Source organism: Silene latifolia, chromosome 11 (genome assembly GCF_048544455.1).
Source record: "Silene latifolia isolate original U9 population chromosome 11, ASM4854445v1, whole genome shotgun sequence".
Taxonomy (NCBI): domain Eukaryota; kingdom Viridiplantae; phylum Streptophyta; class Magnoliopsida; order Caryophyllales; family Caryophyllaceae; genus Silene; species Silene latifolia.
In genome coordinates this window covers 176,187,572-176,213,986 of record NC_133536.1, presented here as the reverse complement: position 1 = coordinate 176,213,986, position 26,415 = coordinate 176,187,572, and the positions used below count along the sequence as shown (strand labels likewise).

The window sequence follows — 26,415 nt, the reverse complement described above, 5'->3', positions numbered from 1 at the left end:
ATGTAAGGATGATTTCTTCTCTTTTTATTATATTGTTTGCATGCATAAAATCCATGTTTAATTTTATGACAAATTAATTTAACATATATGAGTATGTTAATATGTATATGAATCTACATTTCCTTCAATTTCTTGACTTGTGACGTTCCCTCATAAGCAAGGCTTAGGGTGTCCCAAATCTCTTTGGCCGAAGCATCCAGATATACGATTAATCTCTTGGTCACCGATCCCATATTGAAGAATGGACATGGCCTTAGAGTTTTTCTCGATTTTCTTATAGTCGGCCTCAACATACTTATCCTCACTTTTCAAGGAGCTAGTGCCATCAGCATTAGTCACTTCGATTTTGAGGGGACCCTTTTGAATGATTAACCAACACTCATAGTCCTCACTTTTGACATAGTGCTCCATGCGATGTTTCCACCAGGCATAGTTTTCTCCCTTGAAAATGGGATACTTAGTGTGTTTTGAATCGTCCATAACTATAGGATCAACTCTTTGGATTTAACCAATATCAAGAGCACGAGGCTCTGATACCATTTGAAGAGTTAAGAACGATTAACACCTAAGAGGGGGAGGGGGTGAATTAGGTGTGCCTTTTAAAAATTTTATCCTTAACTTAGTTAATTAGTTACTTTAAGCTAAGAATAAAGAAGTACAAGACTTGAGAAACTTAATTGAATGTAAGTTCACAAGAAGATACAGCAGTTCTATGTCACAATATAGGTGACTGACACAAAGCTTGATTAGGTACATGCGAGAAATAGCAAAGTGGAAGAACGTAAAAGTAAATGAACAAACAAACGACATTTAAAAAATTGGTTCAGCCTCTACTCCGAGGCCTACGTCCAACCGTTATTTTATTGCTTGTTTAGAAATTTACTCAAACTTACTAAACCCCTTACAATGAAAATAACTCGCCAACCTACTCCGGTTGCACTCAAACTTAAAGCTACTCCGCTTCAAGAGTTTATGGGTTCTATCTCAAGGTGTTACAGAATCTTGAATCTCAAGAGTTCACTTAAATGAACATGGAGATTACAATGAAGATCTAACACGAGAATCATGGAACAAACTCATTATGTCACAGTACAGCGAGCTGATACTTGGAGGTTTTTAAAGCTTTTTCGAAAACAATTTTGAAGACTTAAAATCAGAAAAACATTTTGCAAACACTTGAAGAACAAAGCTTTTAATGCACAAATAATTTGCAAGGTTTTTACAATAAATGCTTTGGAAGTCTTGAGGAATAAATGTGACTAAGACACTCTATTTATAGTGGATTTAGTCTTAGGTAAGTACACTTTGAAAAATTAAATCCAATATTAAAATGATAGCTTTGAGTGATGGTAAGTGTTAGACTTATAGGCTTGGGGCTTAAGAAATCATAAAACTTAAGCTTCTACACTCAACATGTGACAATTTACCAAAATGGCAAAAAGCTTTTCTTACTTTAGAAGTTTGACAAGTCTTTTTTGCCATTTTAGTAAAAGGTGTTTGCACAAATCTAGAGGCTTAGACAAGTGGGCTTGTGACTCCAAAATTTCAGATTATTTTCAAGCTTTTGAAAATTCAAATGTTTAAGGTTTAAAGTTTGCAAAGTTTTGACACTTAAAAACATTTGGTCGAAATTTCTCCTCCGTATGATAGTACCAGAAACCACAGTACAGCGTACTGTTGCATGGTTTTGCCATTACTTGACTTAAATGAGAATGTTACACTTACTCTTACATATGTCGACTAAGGCTTGGAAAATATCATTGTCTTGACTTCCTTGATTAGCTTGATCATCTTGAATCATTGTTGAAAGTCCATTTGATTGCTTCATTCACTAATTATTTCAACTAAGAGCAAACAATCAAATAACAAAGGGACTTGGTATCATCAATCCAATGTGTTCTAACATTCACCTTGTGTATGTGTTGCCTTTTTGAAATAAGAGCGAGGTATTTTCTTTTTGGCAAATTTAACAAAAATAACCCAACGTTTGTCAAGTATTCTGAAAATAACCCAACCTTTTGATTTTAACAAGAATAATCCAACATTTGCTTTTATGTTACAAAAATATCCTTACATCTTACTTATATATATTTCCTAAATGATAATTTACTCATATATTAATTAATTCATTAACTTATTGACCATATATTAAGTAATTATATAAAATTATGAAAAAAAATTAGAAAATGAAAAAAAAATTGAAAAATATTTCTAGTACTGTTCAAAATCCTAAAAGACGTAAATTATATGGTTTAAAAAAATTTTGGATTCCTCAAAATTGTGGGTTTATTAAAAAAAATTATATCTCTCATAAGTATTTCTACTAGTTTAAAATCTATCTTATTTCTTTTCAAAAAATTATATATTTGTCTTATTAATGAATTTTTCATTGTTTAGTTAAGAAATTTATTTTTTCCAGTTTTTTAGTTATCAATTTTTTTGTATTTATAATCACAAAATAGACTTTAAAAATTTATGAAACTATTTTACAAAATATCATTTCTCAATATTTGGTAAAAAATTGTGTAGGTGAGGTTTTGGGATATTTTTGTGACAAAAATGCAAAGGTTGGATTATTAATGTTCAAGTTAAAAAGTTGGGTTATTTTTGGAAGAGTTATCAAAGGTCACAAATAGGATTTTACATCCTGTTGTACAGTAGCATTGTACAACAGGCCCATATGCTATATATATCTATCTAAGCCCAATAAAAATAAAAATAAATCCTACGCATCTTCTTTTTCCCTAATTCTGATTTCTCTTCAGTCGACAAACCCTCTTCCTTATCTTCTCTAAATTTCTCTTAAACGATAGTAGACAAATCTCTCTTCTCCATAATTTTGATTCTAAAATGGTGAAAGGGAAGCAATTTACATCATCATCGAGGAAAAACGCATCTAACAATATTTTGCGAACGAGAAGCAATTTATATCATCATCAGGAAGGAAAAATGCATCTAACAATACTTTGAGGTAAATTTCTACAGCAATCATACGAACTATTATTAAAAGAATACGAACTAAAAAATACGAGCACCTAAGAATACGAGCTATTAAGATTAGAATATGAGCTAATGTAAAAAGAATATGAGCTTAAAAGGATCACGAACTTAAAAAGACGAGCACATAAGCATATGAGCTATTAAGATAAGAATACGAGCTAAAGTAAAAAGAACACGAGCTTAAAAATACGAGCACATAAGAATACGAGCTATTAAGATAAGAATACGAGCTAATGTAAAAAAGAATACGAGCTTAAAATGATCATGAGTTTTAAAATACGAGCACATAAGAATACGAGATATTCAAATAAGAATACGAGCTAATGTAAAAATAATACGAGCTTCAACTATTTTCATGCATTATAAATTTTGGATAAAAAAATTTCTTAAAGATGATGCTCAGTTCCGCATAATCAATTAATTATAATAATTTAAGGGAGAAGATAATTCATTAACTGGATGATGGGGAAGAGGAAGATGAAGAGAAGTTAGAAAAATATGGAAACAGTGAATGAGGATTAGATTGAAAATTGAATTACGTTACCTTTTTTTTGCAAAAATATTTGAAAAAAGTCTAAAATAACCTTGGATGTAAAATGCTCATTGTACATCCAGTTGTATAGTCTTGGAACTGATCAAAGGTTGAGTTATTTTTGTTAAATTCACCTTTTTTTTTTTATGTATTGGGCTTTTCATTAATGGACTGGTCCTATGCTAAAAGACGGTCTTAATAAACAATTTGTGTAAAAATATAGATGACGGTCTTAGGCCCATTCATAACTTCTTTTCGCTTGTCTACTGCAGTAATGCCTCGTTCTAGCTCTCTAAACAAACAAGCTAGAGATGAAGGAAGCTTGTAGAATTAGGGGGGAAATCATAAAAATGGAGAAGTCGTGGAGAACTCGTGTCAAAGAGGATACTGAAATAAAAAGCACAAAAGTTGATTGCATTCTACAAAAGAAGAGGCCTTAGTGACATTTTGGTCCATTTCAATTTCAAATTGTCAATATGTCAACACAACTAATCATGAATTAAAATACCAACCACATAATATAACCTACAAATTAAAGTATTGCCTCTTCACCTACAAAGTCACTTTTTAGTACTTAACTTTTTTCCGATTATTTGTTATCTTTTTTCTATATTAGGTGTCTCATTAAATTATTATCCTTTCTATTTTAACCTACAAATTAAAGTATTGCCTATTCACTTATAAAGTCACTTTTATATAGTACTTACCTTTGTCTCGGTCATTTGTTGTCCTTTTTCTATATTGGGTGTTTCAGTAAATTATTGTCCTTTCTATTTTAAGAATGAACTTGATGAGTAATTTGATCATTCACACTCAATTTGTTCTACTTGTCATTTAGTAATTGGTCTCTTCCTCTTTCCTTGGTCTATTTGTCAAAACCAAAGGACAACAATTGACCAGAACGAAGGGAGTATAAGTTTTCATTAAGATGAAGTTATCTGTCTTAAACTTAAAACGGATTAAATATTACTCTTCTTGACCATATAACACAGATCTGTTGTTTTTCCTATACATTCGGATATGTCTTGTCAATACTTGGCTTTTCTTAAACTTAAAACAGATATACCAATCTTAAATAAAAATTTGTGATAAATAAATGACACATTTTAATGCTCTTTCCCTTATTACTTGTTAGACTTCTCTACAAAATATTATACTACTAAAATAAATTCTACGGTTTATATTTAAAGAAGTTGTCTTGTTAACATGAAGTTGCCTTGACAATGAGAGACATATCCACGTTATTTATATGCCATCTAGTCTTTACAAAACTCACCCCATAAATTTCCTAATAAGGCATTTTAAATGATCACTACTATGTACTTCATTCTTGGAGCTCCCATGTCAATATCCGCAAACTTATTATTATTATTAGTAGCAGCAGTAGTAGTACTAGTCGGAGTCTTATTGTTTTACTATTTATATGGACCGTATTTGAAAGTTAGACGGGTTCCCGGCCCCCCGCCCTATCCTTTGGTAGGTCACATTCCTTACTTGGCTAAGTATGGTCCTGATGTTTTTTCTTCCTTTGCCAAGCTATATGGTCCTATATTCAGGTATGTCAAAGGATTCTATGAGAACAATGTATGGCATGATCTGATATATTACTCATAGTATAAAACCATCTCATACAAGAATAACTTATGTGAATATTTCCGATACAAAGCTTGAAATCAATTCTTTGTTTGAAGCAGATTTCACTTAGGTAGACAAGTACTAGTAATAATAGCAGATCCTGAGCTTTGCAAAGAAGCTGGCATAAGGAAGTTCAAGTTTCTTCCGAATCGAAGTATTCCCTCCCCAATTTGTGCTTCACCCCTCCATCAAAAAGGCCTATTCTTTTCAAGGTACTCATACTACTTAATCACAAACTTAATGTCTTGCGCTTTAATTTTAAGATTTTTGGATGTATTTCCGACTCCTAACTTTAGACTTTTACGTTGAACCCGTAAATCTTCACCTGTCCCTCTCCCTCGTTGAAAGAAAATGATTCTCATTTTACTGTTATTGTTTTTGGCTTCTTCTCTACTCTTTTTCAACTCATAAATAGTAAAGAGAATCAGATTTTACACTTTAAATGGTGCGTTTAGTCATGATGGTACATCAGTACATCAGTCGTCAACTTAATAGCACCAACATTGCACCTGCCTCAACACTCCCATACTTTACGGGAAAGCATAACGCCACTACTAAATGACTAAAGCCACTACTAAATGACTAATGCTACTCGAGTTTGTGAAAAAGTGAATAGTAAGATACCCTTTACTTAGCCTGTATTTGAGTGGCATTAAACAAAAGTGTAGTGGCGTTATCATCTCTCTAATTTACGGGGTAAGGCCTAACCTTACGGGGTATATTAATAAAATATAGTTTCGGGTGACTGATGGAATTGAGTCGATAATGCATCGAATAATGATTACAAGCTAAAATTTTACAATGATGAATTTCAAGCTAGTTACGTTTTGAAATGAAGTTATGTTTCCTGAGTGCTGATTTATTTCGATGGCGATTACAATGATTACAAAAACGACTTAAAAATCCATTTTGTAGGGATACAAGATGGTCAAGAATGAGGAACACAATAATCTCAATGTACCAACCTTCTCATTTATCAACTCTACTCCCCACAATGCAATCATTCATTGAATCATCCAGTAAAAACTTTAATGAAATTGCTGACAAAAATGAAGACATTCTGTTTTCTGATCTTTGCCTCAAATTGGCTACTGACATAATCGGACAAGCAGCATTCGGCATTGATTTCGGCCTCTCTAAACCACCCTCAACAAATGATCAACCGAGAAACGATGAAATTTCCGAATTCATTAACCAACATATATATTCCACAACCACCCTTAAAATGGACCTCTCTGGATCGTTTTCGATCATTCTAGGCCTATTAGTCCCTTTTCTTCAGGAACCCTGTAGACAGATTCTTAAGAGAATTCCAGGGACTATGGATTGGAAATTAGAAAGGAGTAATAGGAAACTGAGCACTCGGGTTGACGAGATTGTTGCAAAACGAGAGAAAGAGTCGAAGAGAGAATCGAAAGACTTTTTGTCATTAATTTTGAGTGCTAGAGATTGTGAAGAAGTGTCAAGGAATTTGTTTACTTCAGATTATGTAAGTGCTCTTGCATATGAACACCTATTAGCTGGTTCTGCAACAACTTCCTTCACTTTGTCATCGATTTTGTACTTGATATCTGGACATCCTGAGGTTGAAATGAAATTGATTGAAGAGATTGATGGGTTTGGATTGCCTGATAAGGTGCCCACTGCCCATGACCTGCAACATAAGTTTCCTTATCTTGATCAGGTATGTTCTTAAAATTGGTTATATCCTGATTGTTTGATCTAGGTCTCGGGTTAGGTTATTCAAGTCGAGTTAGTTTTGTCAGGAGTAACGCTAATGTCTTTGCTAAAATGTATGATACATGTTAGTGAACCGTGGTATTTAGGTAATCAAAGAAGCCATGAGAATGTACCCAGTTTCGCCACTGATTGCAAGAGAAACAGCTGCACCAGTTGAAATAGGAGGTTACCTGCTTCCGATGGTAATCTTGACCCTTGTTTTTCTCCATTCTTGAAGTTTATATTTGCACAGCATGATAACAAATGCTTTGAAAGAGCAGGGTACATGGGTATGGCTTGCACCAGGTGTTCTGGCAAAGGATCCCAATAACTTCCCTGAACCAGAGAAGTTTAGGCCTGAGAGATTCGACCCAGATGGCATCGAGCAGAAAAATCGACACCCATATGCACATATACCCTTTGGAATCGGGCCAAGAGCTTGTATTGGGCAGAAATTTGCATTGCAAGAGATGAAGCTTTCGATCATCCATCTATACCGCAAATATGTGTTTCGACATTCCCCCTACATGGAGAAGCCTCTACAAATCGAGTATGGCATCATACTCAACTACAAGCATGGTGTCAGACTGAGAGCTATGAAGCGATAGTAAACAGTCAACCCATATTGTACACAAAAACTTGTATGAGACCAATCCATAACCTATAGGAGTTCAAACTCATGGATGGTCGACCGTCTCATACAAGACACATTGTATCAAAAATTCATCCTCACATCATGTGAAAAAACATAGTGCTACTATTTTCTGATAATTGTAGATTCATTTACTGAAATGAAAGTGAACGATTGATCAAACATTACATTACAACAGCAAACACTTTTACAAAGCTGCTAGGAACAAAAAGAATAAATCACATAAGCTTGAAACAGCCTCTTCGTTTAACTTACAAAGACAACAAGATGTTGAAGTTGACAACTAGTGGAAATAGTGCACATGCCTCGATTGTCCGAACGCCTAGCAAATAGTTTACGTGGTCGGGTCTGTTTTGCTAGGTTTAGTTATACAAGTAGTTCTCCTCACCCACAGGCCTATTTGAGCTCTTCTCGAATCTAGTGGGGCCCAAATTCAGCGGCCTGGAGAAATGTACCAGAGGATCAGAACCGGGACTGCTCTTAAAATCTCCATGAGCCAAGTTCTTAGCAAACTGAACTTCATCCATAGATTGTCTTTGAACCCTCTGAGTTCTTCGTTTGGCCTTAGTCGACTCAGTAAGATTCATGTAACTTGGCCTTCCATTATTAGTAATGCCACCACTTTCTTCAGTTCCGGACAAAGGGGTGGTGGAAGTGCATATTGAGGAAGATGCCGAGCTTTGATCAAACCGATAATCTGAGCTCGGGCTAGATGATGAGCGAGTTGCTTGCCCAATCAAGGGTGGCCTTGCTGAGATCCTAGTGGTCATGTTGTTCTTTCTGACCTTAACTGAGCAATGTAGTTCAGAGGATTTTGGGCATGCTTCTTTGAGAGAATGATTCATCAAGGATTTCGGAGGAGTCTTCACCTCTGAAATAGTGCTATGAGCCTCTTCCATTAACCTGTTTTCCCAAGGTTTTGCAGACATCCATCTCTCTAACCAACTCCAGTTGCTCTTGTCAATGTCAAAACATTTAGAGGAAGTTGATATGTTTGTCCTGGAATTCGATGTTGGTGTTGACTTGAAATGCTGCCAAGAAAAAAGTGAAAAAAATTCAGTTTGAAAACTCAAATTTTACCCATATAACTAGCAATACTATATTTTGATTTCCAAAATTCAAAGATTCAGTATTTCTCAATTTTCAGACATGATGGTATAAAGAAACAAAGTTAACAAAAGCATATCGAGCAGCAACTGGTTAAACACATTCCTAGTTGTAATTTTCATCCTAAGCTCTTCGGACACACTAGGTCTCGTCTTAAACAGGAGACATTGAGAGTTTGAGACATTACGGTGACACGGCTGTTTTCAAGTTTAGCAAAGTTAACCTTTTGAGCAAGAGAATAAGCAAGGGCTCGTTCTCTCTTGAAAGCTCCCTCTTGTCTTAATTGCAACTTTGTTTTGACTTCATCCAAAGTCCGAATGCTATCACACCATCCCTCCTACATAATTTGAAAGAACACATATCAGAAATAATGATTTAAACATTTTCAACTGAAAACAAAACTAGGCTTCACTAAATCAAGTCATCATGAAAACAGGAATCTAAAATTGACCTCGGCTTCTTTCAAGAGCTCAGCTTTTGTGCGGCGTTCATTAATCATCTGTTGTACAGCTTGGCCTTCAATGGACATTCTCACTCGCCGTGCTCTAACTCGGGCCTGAACCCGAACCAATGCCTGCATGCACCTCAGTGTCACGGCTGCTTGCTTTCGGACCTGTCGCCCACGAACCAGCGCTTGCAGCCTCACTATTCCCTTGAGTGCTTTCAGAGCTCTTCTTGCCTAATTTTAATCAATAATCGCTTCATAAGTACCTCAATGATATAATAAATCAATAAAACAAAAGCCAAATTTGCTGAAAGCCTGAAACACTAGCTAATCTATCAATAGACAAGCACAGCATGTGGGTTGCAAGTGCAAGTCATTTTTACTCATGTGAATCATCTAAAAGTTCACGTTTCATGTTTAGACAAAGATAGCAACAACAACAACAACAACATCATCAGAGCCTTAATCCCAAAATGATTTGGGGTCAGCAGTGACAAAGATAGCAACATTTAGTAGAAACTTACATTCAGCTTAGAACATAAATTCAAACATAATGTACAAAGTTTGCAACCAAATGAAGCTAAAAGACGCGACTTCATAGACAAAGTAACATAATAACACTGCACCGTATCCTTGAATCTTGCTAATGACGAGATAATGGGTTCACGTTTGTAATATTACTTTTGTGTTGAAAGTACATGAAGCTAAATCGAGATAACGATTACTCCCTTTGCCCCAATCATTTGTTTGCCTTTTTTACTCTTTGCGAGGGGTATTTTAATCAAAGGCAAACGAATGATTGGGACGGAGGGAGTATTTCACAACTACAAAATTGTGACAAATCACATTGACGAGCAAGACAGCAGGCGTAAGCTAAATTTTCAATTCAAAATGTTCCAAACATGAGCTTGAATTAACACACTTGTTAAAATTGTATTTGAAGTAATGAAATGAAAGAATTTATATATACCAAGAATCCGCGAAAAGCAGTTTGAAGGCGAATAGCAGCCCATTCTTTCCTAACAGCTCGGAAATCCTTGGGATGAGCTCTCACAACAGTTGCAACAGCAGCATTAAACACATCGTTTCGTGACGGGGAATCTGAACCTTCAGAAGCAGCTGTCTTATGGTTCCCTTTAAACCCTTTCCAAGTGCTCAAATCTCCTGATGCATTTCTCCACAGTTTCCACTTCTTCCCTTTATTATTTTCCCCTGCTTTTTCCTAACAAAACCCCAAAAAAATCTCAACTTTATTAGTTTACTAATCAATCTACGAATTCTTTAACTTACAACAATTGATTAGTCCTTCCTTTCTTACGTTTAAAAGTCAAAACCTTTGAAAATCAGTATTCAACAAGCAGAACAACTAAAATTACAATAAAAATGCTTATGTTTGCTTTAAAATATACCCAAAAAAAAGACAGCTTCAACATTTGGATACTAAGAACGGAAACATAACGAAATGAGCGGAACGGAAACAAGAAACTTACATGGGTATCTAGTTTATCAGATTTTCTGAAGCCAATAATATTTTTGACCCATTTTCCGGAAGCACCCATTTTTATGTAAGATTTGAAAATAAAAGAGAGAATGTGAAGAATAGAATAAGTGAGGTAGTTAAATAAGTGAAATCATTACGAAAAAACACAACTTTATTTGTTATTATTAATACAAGACGCATAGAGAGCAGGAGATTAACCAATGAGGTTAATTAATAACAGTGCATGATACATTAACTAGACAGAGTGACTGACGACAAAAGAGGCAGCTTTAATGAAACCAAGTGTGTGAGAAGAAATAGAAAGAAAAGAATGGTGAGTTTTAGTTGAGTTGGAAGTTGGGGTGGGGGTTTAGTATTACTGTTTGAGTGGGAAGTTGTGTGGAGTTATGTGGAGACTGGTGAGAGAGAGATAGAGTAAGAGACCCACGATTTGAATTTCGAAATATACTCAACGGATACCAGCTTCGGAGATCCCCCGCCTAATTTTAGAGTACTACTACTATATCAATTGTCATCTCTTTTGAGTACATGCCAAATTATGCAATATCCGTTTAAACTTGAATAATATTATTATTTTATTTAAGATCGTACTTGTATTTGGAAGTGTCAAATGGGTCATCCGGGTTGAGTATGGGTAGCGTTAGTTTGGGTTGGGTTATTTCGTGTTTGCCAAACATTTCGGATCGGGTCGTGTTGGGTTATTTCGGGTTTCGGGTCACGTTCGAGTGATCTTTTGTCGGGTCACTTTCAGGTATAGGTCATTTTTGGCTGGGTAGTTTCGGGTTAATGGCTAAAACCCTTTAGTTAATAAAATTTTGATTAAGAAATAATATTTTGCAAACAGGGTCGTCTCGGAGATTTAGGTGGCCCCGTGCGAAATTTAAAAAATGGGGCCTTTGTGATATTAAAAAAAATGTTGATTACAGCCTTTTAAAAACTAATTTTTGAAAATTATAGCGTTATAATTTTTTTTTTGAAAATTACATCCATAATATTACTTCTGATCATAAATTACATCCATAATATTACTCAAATCTTTTTTATTGATGACTTTGCTGACTTTTACCAACTTTTAGAGACCTGTTGACTGACCTTAGACACCTATCTAGACCTTCGGAAACCTTATGAGTTAACCTTGTGACATAGTAACTCTTTTAGTTTGGGTAACTCGATCTAGCGGAGGCTACTCGATCGAGTAGCTTAGTCACTCGATCGAGTAAGTTGGATACTCGATCGAGTAACAGGAGTTCATCGAGGAAATATAAATCGTGATATCGTGAAACCCAAATCATTTCTTTTCCTTCTCTCCTAAACTTAGATGTCGTCACATCTTTTCTCCTTTACCTAGTTTCACCCTTTTGGGGCATTTGAGAGTGGAGACACCATGGGGATGGGATGCATGAGTCGGGTAGCAGTCTTGTCGCCGGAATGCTATGTATAGGTATGTTTTCATCATCATCATCGTCTTCCTTGGCATCGTTTGTAATTATGACAGTAGTAATAGATGGTCATACTGCTTGTTATAGGTGATTGTGGTGATTGCTTGTCGTCTTATGGTCTTGTGCAGAATCGCTGCGGTTTGCTAGAGGTAGGTTTTCCTACTCAGTACTGTTGGTTGTCTAGTATGTCGGTTGTAGTGTCTGATTGTATTTGGTATGGTGTTGTTGTTGTTGTTGTGTAATTGGTTGTGTAATTGTCTGTGGTTCGCGAGGCGTGTCCTCGGCTAAGTGGAGTCACTTGCGGGAGTGGCTTCACGCCCTTGATTCGCCCTCTCTGGAACCCGCCACAAAAGAGGATGTGCACATTAAGGAACATGGGTTTTCGCTCGGGATTGATGAGCGGGGATTTGGTGGGTACGGCTGCGGTCTCCCACTGGCGGCGTGGATTACTGGTTGCGATTGGTAATCTGGCAAGACTGGACCTTCGGGCAGTCAGAGGTGTGTGGGTGATTGGAGAAGAGAATGTGTGTATGTTTGTTGTGTCTGGTTTTGTGTGTTCCTTCAATTACTGACCTTGTGTGGTATTGTTGTGTTTTCTTCTTGTGTTGTGTCTGCAGTGATCCACTATAGTGAGCAGTCGGTCTTAGCAGGTTGATATCTGTATCATAGCTGGGTGCTTGGAGGGACAAGTCTACCACGAGTCATGGTAGAGATTGTCTCACATAGTTGATAGATGTCACGAGTTGTACCTTTTATTTTGTTTAATAACTAGTAATGAAATATAATAGTTCTTTTATCGACATTTGATTATTACTGTTCCTCGGGCAACTGAGATGGTAACGCTCTTATCTGCTGGGGAAGGTCTTGTTAAGGCTCCTTAGTAGATGGGGGTGTTACAAGTTTAGCTTAGATCCATTCAATTTAAATCAGTTCAGTTCAGTTCAGTTTAGCCAAAGAATAGGGTCTAACCCATCTACAAAAGATGATAACAATTCAATGTTTTGAAAATAAGAAAAGAATGTCATGTTCTAACAAATTAAGTATTAGAAACCTAATTGACATCAATAAGCGACATTAGAGCTGATCAAGTGTGAGCCGGCCCGTTTTACCCGACCCGTTCGCCCTGCTAAAATAGCGAGCTTGGGCAAGAAAAATAAAAAAAAATAAACGGGTAACAATGAAGAAAATTAGGGCCGCTAGAATAATGGACGAGCTTGGACTAAAAAAATTGCCCATGAATAGCCCACTAGGCCCGCTATTAAAATTAACCTCACAAAAGTCCTCAAACTCTCCGTCTTTAGCCATTTTCTGCTCATTTCATTTACAATTTGTACACTCTAGACTAATTAGGTAACACAAATGAATACTTATGCCTTACGTATAAGTGGGAGATTGTCGGTATTTAGTTATTTACACTTGCCGTATAAAGATTCGCCGAGAATGGACATACTACGTTGCTACCTAGATTGTCGTATAAAGATAGTACCATTCAAATATTTACACGGGAGTGTATGTAGCCGCCAACAATGCCGCACAAAGACTAAGGTAAAAATGAACTTTTGATGTTTGTATGAGAATATTGCCAAACTTGTGTTTTTTCAAAAATCTAGTAAACTTATCTTTTCAATATTAGTATATTTTAGTAAGTATAAGATTTTTAAGATAGTTGTTACGTTCTTGCGGGATGTAGCGATAATAAACTCGTGTTTTAATAGAAACACTAATTTTTGTATTTGATTTTAATCGAGCCCGCAGGCCTGCCCGCTTTCTTGAAGTGGGTGGGCACGGACAGTGGAAACTGGCCCACTTAACAGGCCTAGGCTTTGAAATAAGACCCACCGGAAACTTTTCTAGCAGTTGGGCCCGACTCGTGTCCGGCTCAAGCCCGCTTTTGATCATCTCTAAGCAACATAATGGAATAATTACCAAGATTTTAACTCGGTCTTCCTCTCTCTTGTTTTCCTCTCTCGCAACTAGATCTGGTAAAACCATTCCGACCCGAAAAGGTTGATCCGAGACCTGAACTACTGTAACACCCCCATACTCCAAGTGCCTTACCAGGACCACTCAGGTATAAGGATGCCACCATCTCGGTTACCCGAGGCATGATAATCATAAGACAATGAAGAAACATACTTTATTAAATAAGTTTAGGTGATTACATTACAAACCCAACTGTACGTAAAATACAACTGTTCTCAAACTATAAACCAACTGAAAGGAACTGTTCTAATAAACACAGCGGAAGACTAAAGACTCTGATATGTGATGACTCCATCCCAGCTAGATCCCACGCGTATCCAAGCTATACCTGTCAAGCAACTGCTCACCACCCCCGAATGGATCACCACAGTTTTTAAAACATTTAAACGGGGTCAGTACTAATCACACAACTTATATATATATATCAACAGTAAGGTACACAGACAGCTTAACCGTCACACATACACACAATTACTCCAATCCCATCAATCTCAATCACCGATCGTCCTTTGGACCTACCGCGATGGGGGACCGCAGCCGTTCCCACCTAAACCCCGCTCCACATAACAGTGAGCGATAACCCTGTCCATTAATGTGCACATCCCCTTCCGTGGCGGGTTCCACGAAGGGCGAAACTAGGGCGTGAAGCCACTCCCGCAAGTGACTCCACTCAGCCGAGAACGCATCTCGAGAACCAGAGACAACAATCACAATCACAACCGTCACAACACAATTACGATGTTAATTAATAATCACAATCAACCACCGTCACAACACAATTACGATGTTAAACAATCAATCTCAACACATCAACAATCATCCCATTATGGGACTAATACTGAGTAGGAAATCCTACCTGGAAAGCACAACACGCAGACGGTATCTACAGCTGTATCAAAACGGCTCCTCTACGAATTCTCCTCCTACCATACAACACATAGATTCTACCATTCAAATACTACTCATAAAAACCCCCAATTCCTAAATTAGGGTTTCATCAATCTTAACAAAACGTTATATAAATTATATTAAGAGCTTACCCTCGACGCAAGGAATCCAACGACACGAAAAACAGCAAGAACCGACCGTCTGAACTCCGGGAATTGTCAAGAACGCGATTAGGAAGAAGAACTAGTTGCTTTCTCTCTTAAACAGGTTTTAGGTTTTGTAAAAAGTGATTTAGAACAAAGACGAATATGTTTAAATACCTAAATCGCGTAATTAACAAAACCCGAGAAAAACCCCCGCAAAACCGGACACTCGATCGAGTACCCAAGGTACTCGATCGAGTACCCCCCTACTCGATCGAGTGCCCCAGCTACTCGATCGATTGCCCAACAGGTCAGAAACTATTTAACTTCGCCACTTGCCCTTACTCAACAGAGTAAGGGCTACTCGATAGAGTACCCCAAGACATATAAATACGGAGTATTACAGTCTTCCCTCCTTAAAAAGAACTTCGTCCCCGAAGTTTAACCCATACATAAAAAACAACCATACTAACTCGACCAAGGCACAACAACATAACTAAGAACTCAAGAACTCGACCAAACATAAAACATGAACTTTTAACACCCACTCCACCAACTATGTTTACTTCCCTAACATGACTCACGATATCGTATCCACCACAGATATATCTCTCACGACACCAACTCCATACATAACCAACTACCATCCTCTAACGCTGCTAGCTCCATAATATCATCCACTATCAAGTCCAAAATCAAGACACTCATAGACATCAAACGGGATGTTACATTCTACCACCCTTAAAAGGAACTTCGTCCTCGAAGTTTACTCACACTCATACTCTCATCATCCAATTGTCAACACTATCGAAGTATTCTCGCATTCCTAACATCAAACTACTACAAGCACGTCCGTGACCTTTTAACACTATCAACCACAACATATACAAATCCATATCTTATGCTACACCAACACTCTACTTCCAAATATACTACCATATGCACACCCATCAAAATCTCTTTTATCACATCCTACTCCTCTTAAGATAAATGTTACGTCCTCGTAACTCACTAATACTAAATCCTAGATACATCTCATTACTCTCTTTACCACCACATGTGTAAGACAACCGTTTATAAACCAAACACTCACCATGCATATATCTAAGGCTCTCTTACTTAAACAATTCTCATACTTTAATTCACTCATCATACTACCTAACTTATACCTCAAAATCTTTAGCTTAACCCAAAACTTCAACTCTTCCACATTACCGCAACACGACATACCTCTCTATATAAACTATATAAAACTCCCATTGCCAAAAGCATAACTCACGATCCACACAGGTTACGTACTCTCACACTAGATCCTCAAGTTCTTTCTTCCATTACCGCAAAACTCATACATAACTCAACATGGCACTAATTCCCCGACACCCTCCACTCACTGTCTTCAACAAAGGATTATGAACCACCTGCATCTTTCGGGTCATTACCACACATGTTCTACGACTCACTTGCCATTACCATGTCTACTGAAACCTTAACTAGAACAAGATCATAAATTATTGTAACAACCTCTCACAACCGTGTCCCATTAACAGAATGTCACTTTACTATGACAACAACGAAAACATATACAACTCTATGTATATCATACTCTACCGTCATTCCCAACTTAACCAGGTAAAGAAAACATTAATAAACAAGACAACTGTCTATCTGCACAAACTGAAACTCACAGGGGACAACATCAACAAAACAACAATCTATGTATAACTGCTATGTACTTTCGAAACTCGAATCATAATCATCCTGCCTACTCCACCACAACCGGTGACGGCATCACAACACCGCCACCAACAGCCACACCGTAGTGCGAAAATAACCGCATCACAACACTATGTACCGTGCCCGGATCACCACCTGAGGCATCACAACCACACCGATAGACATCACAACTGCATACAATTCCCATAAACACTGACTCGGCATAACTTTTCAGACAAGAAAAACTTACTCAAATCCACTTATTAAATCACCACGCAACACATGATATGGATAAACAGATAAGCATCTCATGAACATCATCTCTACCATTTCACGGAATACACATGTGTTATTAATACACACAAAATTATAACTAGTCATGTCAAATTAATCAAATTATTACCCTTTTGGATATCATTCAATTAGTATACCGTACCCAACATAAATTACAAAACAATCATATAACAACTTTATAATTATCACACCATACCACTTCTTGTGAGGTCAGAACCTCACACAAACATTTATATATAACATAGACCCATAATCACATCCAACCAATCAATCCTGATCACGTAAGTTACCACTCAACCAAGGTTACCTGTCACCCGAGCTTAACTCGCATGCCCCTCATCACATTCTTCCATTCGCACGCCCAACACCTTCTGCCATACATAACCATATAGCTAACACTCACTATGAGAAACCGCCTCCCAAGACTATGTCTTATACTTCCTCACAACTATACTTATCAATTCAGTCTCTACAAAATCAGCCTCTTTAGAATTACCATCTCTCTAACATACCGTCACTCTTAACCATTAGTCAAAAACCATAGCACTACCACTATCCGGACATCGAACCCTTTTCAATCATCTCTAAACATCACGATTTCTTTCCTATCTTTGGTTAACATCCCAAACAACGAACAACAAACCCATCAACAAAATTACCTCAACATTATTCCCAATACTATCTTATTTGTATTGTCATCCAACTCTCCACCAAATTTCTTGTATCGTGCCAATACTCCACCAACTTCTTACTCCCTTAGTTCCTCGAAACCCATTATCAATCATGTTGTCCTGAAACTCCTATATAACCTTTAGCTAACATCCTCGTGACACTATCACACATTTCAATGATTCCTTACCTTTATATCACATAACTCCGGTGAATATTTTCCTCAACTTACTTTTATCCTTCTTTTCTCTTTACACTCAATAATACCAATTAATAGTTCAACTCCTTATTCCTTTTAGCTAACTCTTTAGAAATCCAGTTACCCCTTCGTTGCTCCTAAACTCAAGTTCCATTATTTTCTACCGACATCATCTCACTCTTTCTTACCACGGATCTTCTCTTATTATGCTATCACTCATACTTAACATAAATCAGTCCAGACCACCTCATGCTATTACTCACCCTGATCTCTCATGACTTACTTGCTCAAGGAAGTCTCACATTAGTTTCGTTTCTTAATGACCCAAATCTCCCAATCTCACTCACTATCTGCAAATCTACGTCGCGACATGCCTCCATTAAGTTCGCTATATACCACTATTTCCAAACGACCTTTCATTACATATATTCTTACTCAACACTATTTCTAACCATCTCCCTCCATAATTTATTATACATCTCAGGTTGCTACTATCCACATCCTTTCTTTCACTCTTTTCATTCTCACGTTCCTTAAACTTACATCATGCCTTGCTCACATTCACTTACATTTTCATTACTCAACATACAATCATGACACTCATCTCGTCTCACACAACATGCTCTATGCCTCAATTAAGTCTTACCAATCCCAACACATATAAATCATGTCCTCCCCACCGAACTCATACTCATCATAGGTGCCACTCTTTACACCACAAAATCGGGTAACTTACGCGTCAAGACCAACATACATGTAAAACAATGCATAAAGAAGCAAAATGACGCCTTTGAATTAAACATAATATGCAACGAAGTCAAAAGATAAGCATATGACCCAAAACAGGGGTCACTAGATCGAGTACAGGCCACTCGATCGAGTAAGGGACTTACTCGATCGAGTAGGTGAAGATCAGAAGCACGTAAAAAAAAATACCAGGGACACTCGATCGAGTACCTGACGTACTCGATCGAGTACCCCCCTACTCGATCGAGTACCAAGGCTACTCGATCGAGTACCTACGCATTTCTCAAGATTTGTCCAGCCAGAAAACAGTCATAACTCACTCATTACTTGGTCGCCTTGGGCGTGTGACCTATCGTTAGAATCGTAAAAGAACAAGCTATCACCTCCAGTTGGAATCACATCAAAATCATTTATGCATCTCAAGTTATAACAGTTTAAAGACAACCTCTTTATAATCGAAAAACACAACTACTTGATTTTACTTCCAAACAACTTAAACAACAACCAATCAAGCAAAACCAGTCCAAAACTCATAAAACCAGTATTTATAATCATATGTTACTATTTTCAAAAGCCAAGCAACAACATTAATCATGCTCATATAACATTCAACTTTCAATCATGTATTACCCGCATGTTTTAAATTTTCATAACTTTTCATGACACAAACTACACCCATACACTACAAATCCTATTTCCATGTTGCTAATACAACAACATTACAAATCCACTTTATCACATAAACACTTCCATAATCAAGAAATTCATATCCTTACGAAATTGCCACTTCATCTTTTCCAATCAATTCATCTAATTCAATCACATACTTCATCTAACAAGCACATATGATACGATAGTAGACAATTATACGAACTTAATATATAGCTTTACGCAAACAAAACTATGAAAACAAATCTTATCACACCCCCTAACCACATGTTATTAGGATTGCCTCATTATAAATCATTCATCTTACACGTCATTATTCATCACATATAAACTATTTTCTTTTTTTCCACCACATCATTCGTCATTCTCACATACTTTTCTAACTATTCCAATCAACATGGTAAACCAAGTATCATCCAACATGCTTTCATTCAACAGCATACAAAATCACCCTTATTCATGCCACACATCACCATATTGTTACACAATTCACAAGATAAACACATAGCGATCCCGACTCATATCCCATGGTGACCGGTTCAAAATTGTAGGGCGAGTTCGCGACTTTAGGACGTCTCCCAAGCCTTTGCATTAGCTCCTACAACCTTTACCCGGGTTCATTTTAATTGACTCCCTAGATTCATTAGGTTCATTGGTTACAGGTTTCAGGATCGTCGCTCTGATACCATTTGTAACACCCCCATACTCCAAGTGCCTTACCAGGACCACTCAGGTATAAGGATGCCACCATCTCGGTTACCCGAGGCATGATAATCATAAGACAATGAAGAAACATACTTTATTAAATAAGTTTAGGTGATTACATTACAAACCCAACTGTACGTAAAATACAACTGTTCTCAAACTATAAACCAACTGAAAGGAACTATTCTAATAAACACAGCGGAAGACTAAAGACTCTGATATGTGATGACTCCATCCCAGCTAGATCCCACGCGTATCCAAGCTATACTGTCAGCAATCGCTCACCACCCCGAATGGATCACCACAGTTTTTAAAACATTTAAACGGGGTCAATACTAATCACACAACTTATATATATATATCAACAAGAAGGTACACAGACGACATTAACCTTAACCGTCACACATACACACAATTACTCCAATCCCATCAATCTCAATCACCGATCGTCCTTTGGACCACTGCCGATGGGGGACCGCAGCCGTTCCCACCTAAACCCCCGCTCCACATAACAAAGTGAGCGATAACCCTGTCCATTAATGTGCACATCCCCTTCCGTGGCGGGTTCCACGAAGGGCGAAACTAGGGCGTGAAGCCACTCCCGCAAGTGACTCCACTCAGCCGAGAACGCATCTCGAGAACCAGAGACAACAATCACAATCACAACCGTCACAACACAATTACGATGTTAATCAATAATCACAATCAACCACCGTCACAACACAATTACGATGTTAAACAATCAATCTCAACACATCAACAATCATCCCATTATGGGACTAATACTGAGTAGGAAATCCTACCTGGAAAGCACAACACGCAGACGGTATCTACAGCTGTATCAAAACGGCTCCTCTACGAATTCTCCTCCTACCATACAACACATAGATTCTACCATTCAAATACTACTCATAAAAACCCCCAATTCCTAAATTAGGGTTTCATCAATCTTAACAAAACGTTATATAAATTATATTAAGAGCTTACCCTCGACGCAAGGAATCCAACGACACGAAAAACAGCAAGAACCGACCGTCTGAACTCCGGGAATTGTCAAGAACGCGATTAGGAAGAAGAACTAGTTGCTTTCTCTCTTAAACAGGTTTTAGGTTTTGTAAAAAGTGATTTAGAACAAAGACGAATATGTTTAAATACCTAAATCGCGTAATTAACAAAACCCGAGAAAAACCCCCGCAAAACCGGACACTCGATCGAGTACCCAAGGTACTCGATCGAGTACCCCCCTACTCGATCGAGTGCCCCAGCTACTCGATCGATTGCCCAACAGGTCAGAAACTATTTAACTTCGCCACTTGCCCTTACTCGACAGAGTAAGGGCTACTCGATAGAGTACCCCAAGACATATAAATACGGAGTATTACAACTACAACCCCCGATTGTGACCCTAAAATCGACCCGACCCGAACCGACCCAAACCTTTTTGACCCTCGAACTAACTCGGTCCAAAATGAACTAATCCCAAACCACCCGTATAATACTCCGTCTTTCAGTTGGTTACTCAGTCGAGTAGGCTGAAGAGGACTAGGTCGAGTGAGGTGTAATCGTTCGAGTGGTCAACCTAAATCGATTCTTTTTTTATAAGTTGTTTCTTTATCTCTCTTAATATAGTTATTCGTTCATTAATCTTTTGACCACCTTCTTAATTCGATTATGCCCTAACCCTATAAATTAGGAAAATTAGGGGAATGTAGATAGGTTTTATTAATTGGATAGCATAACTAGTGATTATATGTAAATAAACTACTATAGGTTTCGGTTTTATGGAGGATTTCTATGGAGATTGCTTTTGTTGTGCTCGGATTTACGAAAAAGTAAGGATAATCCTTACTCCACTATTGACTGATATTACAATTGATTCATTGTTGTTGTGATATTAAGATTGATTGATTGCAATATTGAGATTGAGCCTATTGAAATGATTATGAGATTGATGAATAATTATGATGAGGGGAACAGTACGGGCCACTAATTTTGACACCATTGATCACGGCTACCCTCAGAGTCTCCTCTTGTACATGAGCCTGCCACATGAAGGATGTGCATATTAAGGATCCGGGGAAGTCGTGACATGTGATCCGTATGTTGTAACGTATGATCCGTAGTAGGCATGCATCAAGAGACATGGCGTGTGATCCATAGCACCCATGTGAGAGGTGAAAATGTGACATGTGATTCGTAGCATGCACTCTAACACACCCTTCTTGCATGGCCAAGGTAATCTGGAGATGTCACCATCTAGGTTTTCCGAGGCAGTGAATCAGAACTACAATTAAGTAACACTTTATAGTAATGACATGTTTAATGAATTACATAACTAATAAATGAATAACAAGTGTGAATTATACATTATACTAGTCGATTACTATATATGTCGTCTATCATCTAACTATGCATCTCGACTCCAAAAGTCCGAATTGTCCCGTCTCCTGCGAGATTCCAAAACCAAACACATACTGAAAGTGCTTCCCATATGACCGGAAATATCATATGGTTCATCACAGGCCACCCCAAATAAAGCAGGCGACAGTTACACACAATTAACACACGTCAGTTCAATAATACAAATACTCAAGACTCGACACTTGTATATAAATATGCAACACATCCATGAAGTACACAAAACAGAACTCTCCATCCACCATGACACCACAACTACCTCACCGATACCAGGAACACATCTACGATACCAACAACTCGGTGATGGCACCGCAACACTGTCCACCAAACAGCCGGACTGCAGCCCGTAAAATAGGTACTCCAAACACGTCCGTGGTACCGAGAATGAGCGCTAACCAGACCCCTGTCAGGCGTCGTAACACTACATGAGCCCCTCTGTACTCAAGTCACAAACGTGCACGTCCCTCTCGGGATGAGAAACCCCAAGAGACGACCTAAGCGTAAGACTGTCTTCCGAACCGCCTTACGTCTCCTCAACAACCACATATCACACCACCACATCTTCACCATCGATCTCCAACATTCCCAGCAATCACAAGTATGCAATATGGAATATGCCATGAACAACGATTCCTCAAATATTCCGATTATTTAAGTCGTCATATTTAATATCATGCTATAATGCATTTCCGACAATAACATGAGACTCACAAAAATCCCAAATATCATGATATGATGCAATATTATCTCTATCACGGAACAATGATAATGGACACATAAACAAGGATTCATATTATCAAAACCGAGTAAGAAAGTCCTACCTTTTATCATACTCCATGAACTACTCGAAACAAGTAAGATCTCGTCTCATAACACCGTCTCACCCTATATAAATTACATAATTACCATCACAATACATCCTATACTCTTTTATTATATAAGACCTCTTATTAATACCCTCTAATTACTCATAATACTAATTATAATGAGTAATTTGATGCATTCATTTTATATAGACTTTTTGTACCGTACTTGCACGCATTTCTATGCATATTTAGTAGCGTTTAGCTACAAATATCCCCCGAATTGTCTACTTTGGTTTATCTTGTCTTATTTGCAGGAATGAACCAAAGAGAAGTGAAATCAATCTTAAAACATGTCCCTATGCATGCATTTAGGAGATGAGTTGAGTCGGAGGTTGGAAATTACTAATTGTGATGCGCAAAGAAGTAAGATAGCTAGGCGAGCAAAGGAAGAACTTCAAATTACTAGTGCCTACTTTGAAGAGCCATATCTCGAGTTATACAACTCATTTTTAGGTGATTCTAATTGGAGATGAAACCTTGTCCTCTTAGCTTTCCAGCGCCACCGTAAACGTGTTGTTTGCCCAAGTAACAAAGAAATGGCGGCCATTTGAAGTTTAGTGCGCGAAGCAGGAATTGTGCGCTGGAAAGTACTCGATCGAGTACTATCTGTTGGGAAATGTGTCCTCAACAATAGTGCGATTACATGATTTAAATATCATTATTAAATCTCATTTTAAAGAATACAATTGGGAAGTAATATTGTTTCTTGTCAATCGGTCAACATATATCGGCAATGATTGGTCGACTAGAGTTTGACATTATCGTCGTGTGACGGTGGTGATCGTTGACCCCTAGGTCATACCTAAAGGGCAATACTCTTAATTGATTATTTAATTAATCGTATAATGTTACGAGTTAATTAAATTACTTGAAAAATTGACGGGCGATTTTGGAAGTAAAATTTACGTATCAAATTGAAATGTGATTAAATGAGATACGGTCTGAGTAATCGAATTGTATCATTACTCGGATGAAATTATTGTTTAAAGAAACAATCGGAATTGAATGAATTATTATAAATACAATCTGTTGTGATTTATAAATTGGTAAAATATTTTGGCACAAGTAATTATGATATTACTAAGTCAATTTTTGTATGTGACGTATTTTTATTAATACGTTGATTTTTAATATGTTAAAAATACATAACAAATTTATGTGACATGTGACATATTGACAATTGACAAAAATAATATGGACTCCATATTAATTAAAAGGGCCGAAATATTAGAGGAGTATTAGGGAAAATTGTGTTTATATTTTAAAATAGAAAACATAATGATGAAAAGCCAAAGTAGCCATGCAAGCCTACTCTCCTTGTGAAGACAAATATGGGCATGCATTGGCCCCCCTAAAAAGGCTCCTCCCACCGGTTTTCCTAGAGGATTTTAGAGGGTTTTTCTCCTCTAAATTATTCATTCATTCACATTGATATTTTCTAGTGTTAGAAAGATAATTTCCTCTCTACATTTTGAGTGATAAATTAGAGAGATAATATACTCCAAAATACTTTCTCCTACCCGGTTTTAGGAGCCCAAAACCAAACAATTTTTTTGGTTCATTTTTCACTAGATTAATATTATACTAGCTCAAATAATATTAATTAGATTAAGAGTTAAGCCTTGGGTATAAAGCTTAGGGAGAGATCTTATACTTAGATCTTTGTTCTTCCATAAGGAAAAGCTCAAGAACAAGAGAGAAAGGTGATCTCTCTTGTGCCCAATATAGCCGAAATCATCAATGTAAGGACATGATTTCTCCTCTATTTTATCTTATGTTTGCATGCATAAAATCCGTATTTAATTTTATGACAAATTATTTCAACATATATGAGTATGTTAATGTGTATATGAATCTACATTTCCTTCAATCGGTATCAGAGCCACGGTTGTTTGCATGCAAATTGGTTAAAAATTTTTCCGAGTTATAAGAATAACAAATAAAACTTGTAAAATTTGTGTTATTATTATATATCACGAAATCATTACATGCATGTTAATATTTCTGGTCCTAAAATGTTTTAGGATATTTTGGTTAATTTTACGGATTTTTATTGTTCATATTATACAATAATGACATTTAAATATGATTTTATGAGTAAAAATGTCATTTTTGGTCTAAAATTTGATATACTTCGAATTTTCAAGTGATTTTTGGATATGATGTCACATATATTATTTTGAGATAACCTGTAAATTTTCATAATTTTTGGACTTGTTATGCTCGAAAAATGGATTTTTCATTTTTAATTCGGATTTAAAGTGAAAAATAGGTTAATATGAGTTAAATTTCGAATCTGGTCATAGAAATTTTATATGTTGTCATATGCAATTTTACAAGATGTGTGTAAAATAATTGGCCATAAAGAAGTCTTTATGCATGATTTATGGATTTTTGAAGAAAAATAGCATAAATAGTGACATTATTAGTGAAAAATTAATAAAACATTATCTATGACTTAGGAAAAACGTCTAATGTTGCATTTTATTATCTTTTTCAGATCTAAAATTGAAAAGTTAGTGAAAATAATTTTTCCTCATGTTTTATGATTATTTTAGTTAAAATCGATAAACCGCAACATTGTTTTTCCGGAAAATTTCGAAATTTTTAACCTAAGATTTTGAACATTATGAGTGTCATGGTAATTTTACAGAATGTTCATGAGTTTAAATTTATAATTTTGAATTTATTTGAAATTTTGTGATTTATTTGAAGTTTAATAGCTTATTTTTGTAATTTTGGACCATTTATGAACAATTTTATAAAATATGGGTTAATTATGGTCAATTTATTAGTGAAGACTAAATTTTGAGTCCTAAGTGGTTAGGGTAATTAACTAGTACATAAATATGAATTTATGTAATTTTTGTGATTATAAAATGTTGAAATCACGCAAATCCGTAAAAACCGAGTAATATACGATATTGGCTAATTAAAGGCGATTTGGCATAAAATGAAGCATGTTCATACATATTATAATGCTGCATTTTTCCTTTATGATTGTCATAATTTTAGTTTATGTAATTTTGAATTATGTAATTTTACTTAGTATGGCCTTAGATTTAATTGGTATTTCCCGAAATGTACGGGA

The 26,415-nt window shown here is 36.6% G+C and overlaps 2 protein-coding genes across 2 annotated transcripts; one reads left to right on the top strand and one right to left on the bottom strand.

Moving 5' to 3' along the window:
* The first annotated feature begins 4,763 nt into the window (after positions 1 to 4,763).
* LOC141612098 (cytochrome P450 711A1) lies at positions 4,764 to 7,700 on the top strand. Its single transcript, XM_074430810.1, has 5 exons — positions 4,764 to 5,088; positions 5,227 to 5,379; positions 6,083 to 6,851; positions 6,994 to 7,089; positions 7,168 to 7,700. The coding sequence occupies exons 1-5, from the start codon at positions 4,838 to 4,840 to the stop codon at positions 7,492 to 7,494; spliced, it is 1,596 nt and encodes a 531-aa protein (XP_074286911.1). The 5' UTR covers positions 4,764 to 4,837; the 3' UTR covers positions 7,495 to 7,700.
* On the bottom strand, positions 7,626 to 11,007 carry LOC141612099 (protein IQ-DOMAIN 6). The gene is made up of 5 exons (XM_074430811.1): positions 10,581 to 11,007; positions 10,061 to 10,312; positions 9,097 to 9,324; positions 8,869 to 8,982; positions 7,626 to 8,569 (listed from the first exon to the last, which is right to left on the bottom strand). The coding sequence occupies exons 1-5, from the start codon at positions 10,647 to 10,649 to the stop codon at positions 7,901 to 7,903; spliced, it is 1,332 nt and encodes a 443-aa protein (XP_074286912.1). The 5' UTR covers positions 10,650 to 11,007; the 3' UTR covers positions 7,626 to 7,900.
* Positions 11,008 to 26,415: the final 15,408 nt, after the last annotated feature.